The 1,793-nt window shown below is 61.3% G+C and overlaps 1 protein-coding gene across 1 annotated transcript; it reads left to right on the top strand.

Moving 5' to 3' along the window:
• Nucleotides 1–300: 300 nt before the first annotated feature.
• Nucleotides 301–1,080, top strand: LOC111258440. The gene is made up of 2 exons (XM_022829690.1): nt 301–510; nt 553–1,080. Exons 1-2 carry the CDS (start codon nt 301–303, stop codon nt 1,078–1,080), a joined length of 738 nt encoding a protein of 245 aa, XP_022685425.1.
• The last annotated feature ends 713 nt before the right edge of the window (nt 1,081–1,793 follow it).

The raw sequence follows: 1,793 nt of genomic DNA, 5'->3' as shown, positions 1-1,793 counted from the left end.
CCACCCTAAATGCGTCGTGATCCCATCGCGTTGCGTCCTTCCCTCCCTGCGCGCCATCCTTCTGGCGGCGTCCCTGTCTCCCTCTTCCCGCCGACCATGGACTCCACCGCTGACTCTGCTATGTCCGGCACCACGCCCACCCTCAGCGCCGGCTCCATGCCTGCCCTCGGCGCCGGCACCCCGCCTGCCGTGGGCGCCGGCACCTAGCCCGCACTGGGCGCCAACACCGCGCCGGCCACGAGCGCAAGCACCCTACCTGCGCTCGGCTCTGGATCCTCCCCTGCCAGCAGTGACGACACGATGCAGGGCAGCGGCGCCAGCTTCATCCTCTACTCCACGCCACCGGCCGTCGTCCACCCCTACGCCACCGTCTCCATCAAGTCCCATGTCCCCATGACCCTGGCGATGAAGAACTCCACCTACTCCAAGTGGGCCTCCTTCTTCAAGTCGATGTGCGACAAATTCGGCCTCAAATCGCACATTGACGGCACGGTGGCGCCTCCTCCCGATGTCCCCAACTGGGATCAAGCGGATTGCTGCGTCCGCTCCTAGATCTTCGACTCCGTAGATGACTCCGTCCTCGACCTCGCCATAAACAACGACGAGCAGACCGCCCGGGCCCTTTGTCTCGCCATTGAAGGCCTCTTCCACGCCAACAAGCAATTCCGGACGATCTTCCTCAGCCACGACTTCCACTCCATGACGGAGGGGGACTCTTCCATCTCAGAGTACTGCCAGCGCATGAAGACTCTTGCTGACGCCCTCCGCGACGTCGACCACCCCATCCAGGACTCCCAACTGGTGCTTAACCTCCTCCGCGGCCTCAATCCGCGCTACTCCAACACCGCCGACGACATTGCCAACTCCACCGCCAGCTTCCCGACATTCGCTCAAGCCCGCGACATGCTCACCTTGAAGGAACTCCGCCTCGCCAACGAGGAGAAGGTCTCCACCACCACCGTCCTTCTCGCGGGGACCAGCTCGTCATCTTCCTCCTATAGCTGCCCGGGCGGGTGCCGCTCTGCCTCTGGCTTTGTCCAGACCAACGGCGGCGGCGGCAAGAAGTGGAAGGGGAAGTAGGCCGGGGCAGCTTCCAGTCACTTGCCATCAGCGGCCAGCAGGGCGGCGGTCCACCGCGCCCCACCGGCCCGTGGTTCTGTTTCAGTCCAGAGGCCGGCCCATATGGCAACATGGGCCACCAGCAGGCCGGCGGCTAGTATGGCTATGGCGGAGGGGGGGGGGGCTGGTGTGTGTCCGCACTAGGGCTCCTTGGGCCACCTATTTAGGCCCACATGGCCTTTGCTCCTCTCCAGGCATCCCCCCGGCCCAAACGTGGGATCAGGCCGGGCTTGTTGCTGCCCTCAACTAGATGGCGATGCAGAACGGTGGCTAGGTCATCGACTCAGGAGCTTTCGGCCACATGGCATCCTCAGATGGTATTCTCCTCTCCCGCCTACCCTCCTCTCACTCCTTCATCACAATAGGCAATGGTCAAACCCTACCCATCACGTGCCGTGGCAACTCCACCCTTCCCACCCCTACCTCGCAATTTTGCCTTAATAATGTTCTAATTGTTCCATCCTTAATCCGTAACCTGATTTTCGTTCGTCAGTTTACTAGGGACAATAATTGCACTATAGAATTTGACACTCTTGGTTTTTCTGTCAAGGATATTTCGACCAGACGCGTGATTCTTCGCTGCAATAGTGCCGACGATCTTTACACCATCCTTCTAGCCGCCAGCACCACGGCTCCTCACGTCGGCCTCGCCATCTCCTCCAACCTGTGGCATC

This window comes from Setaria italica, chromosome IX (genome assembly GCF_000263155.2).
Source record: "Setaria italica strain Yugu1 chromosome IX, Setaria_italica_v2.0, whole genome shotgun sequence".
NCBI lineage: Eukaryota > Viridiplantae > Streptophyta > Magnoliopsida > Poales > Poaceae > Setaria > Setaria italica.
This window is presented reverse-complemented; position numbering and strand designations above follow the sequence as displayed.

Bases quoted from the DNA above. Each gene is read 5' to 3' on its own strand.
- LOC111258440 (XM_022829690.1), top strand. From the start codon at position 301: ATGCAGGGCAGCGGCGCCAGCTTCATCCTCTACTCCACGCCACCGGCC. The intron at 511-552 runs GTCCCCAACTGG...GTCCGCTCCTAG, and splicing joins CGGTGGCGCCTCCTCCCGAT to ATCTTCGACTCCGTAGATGA.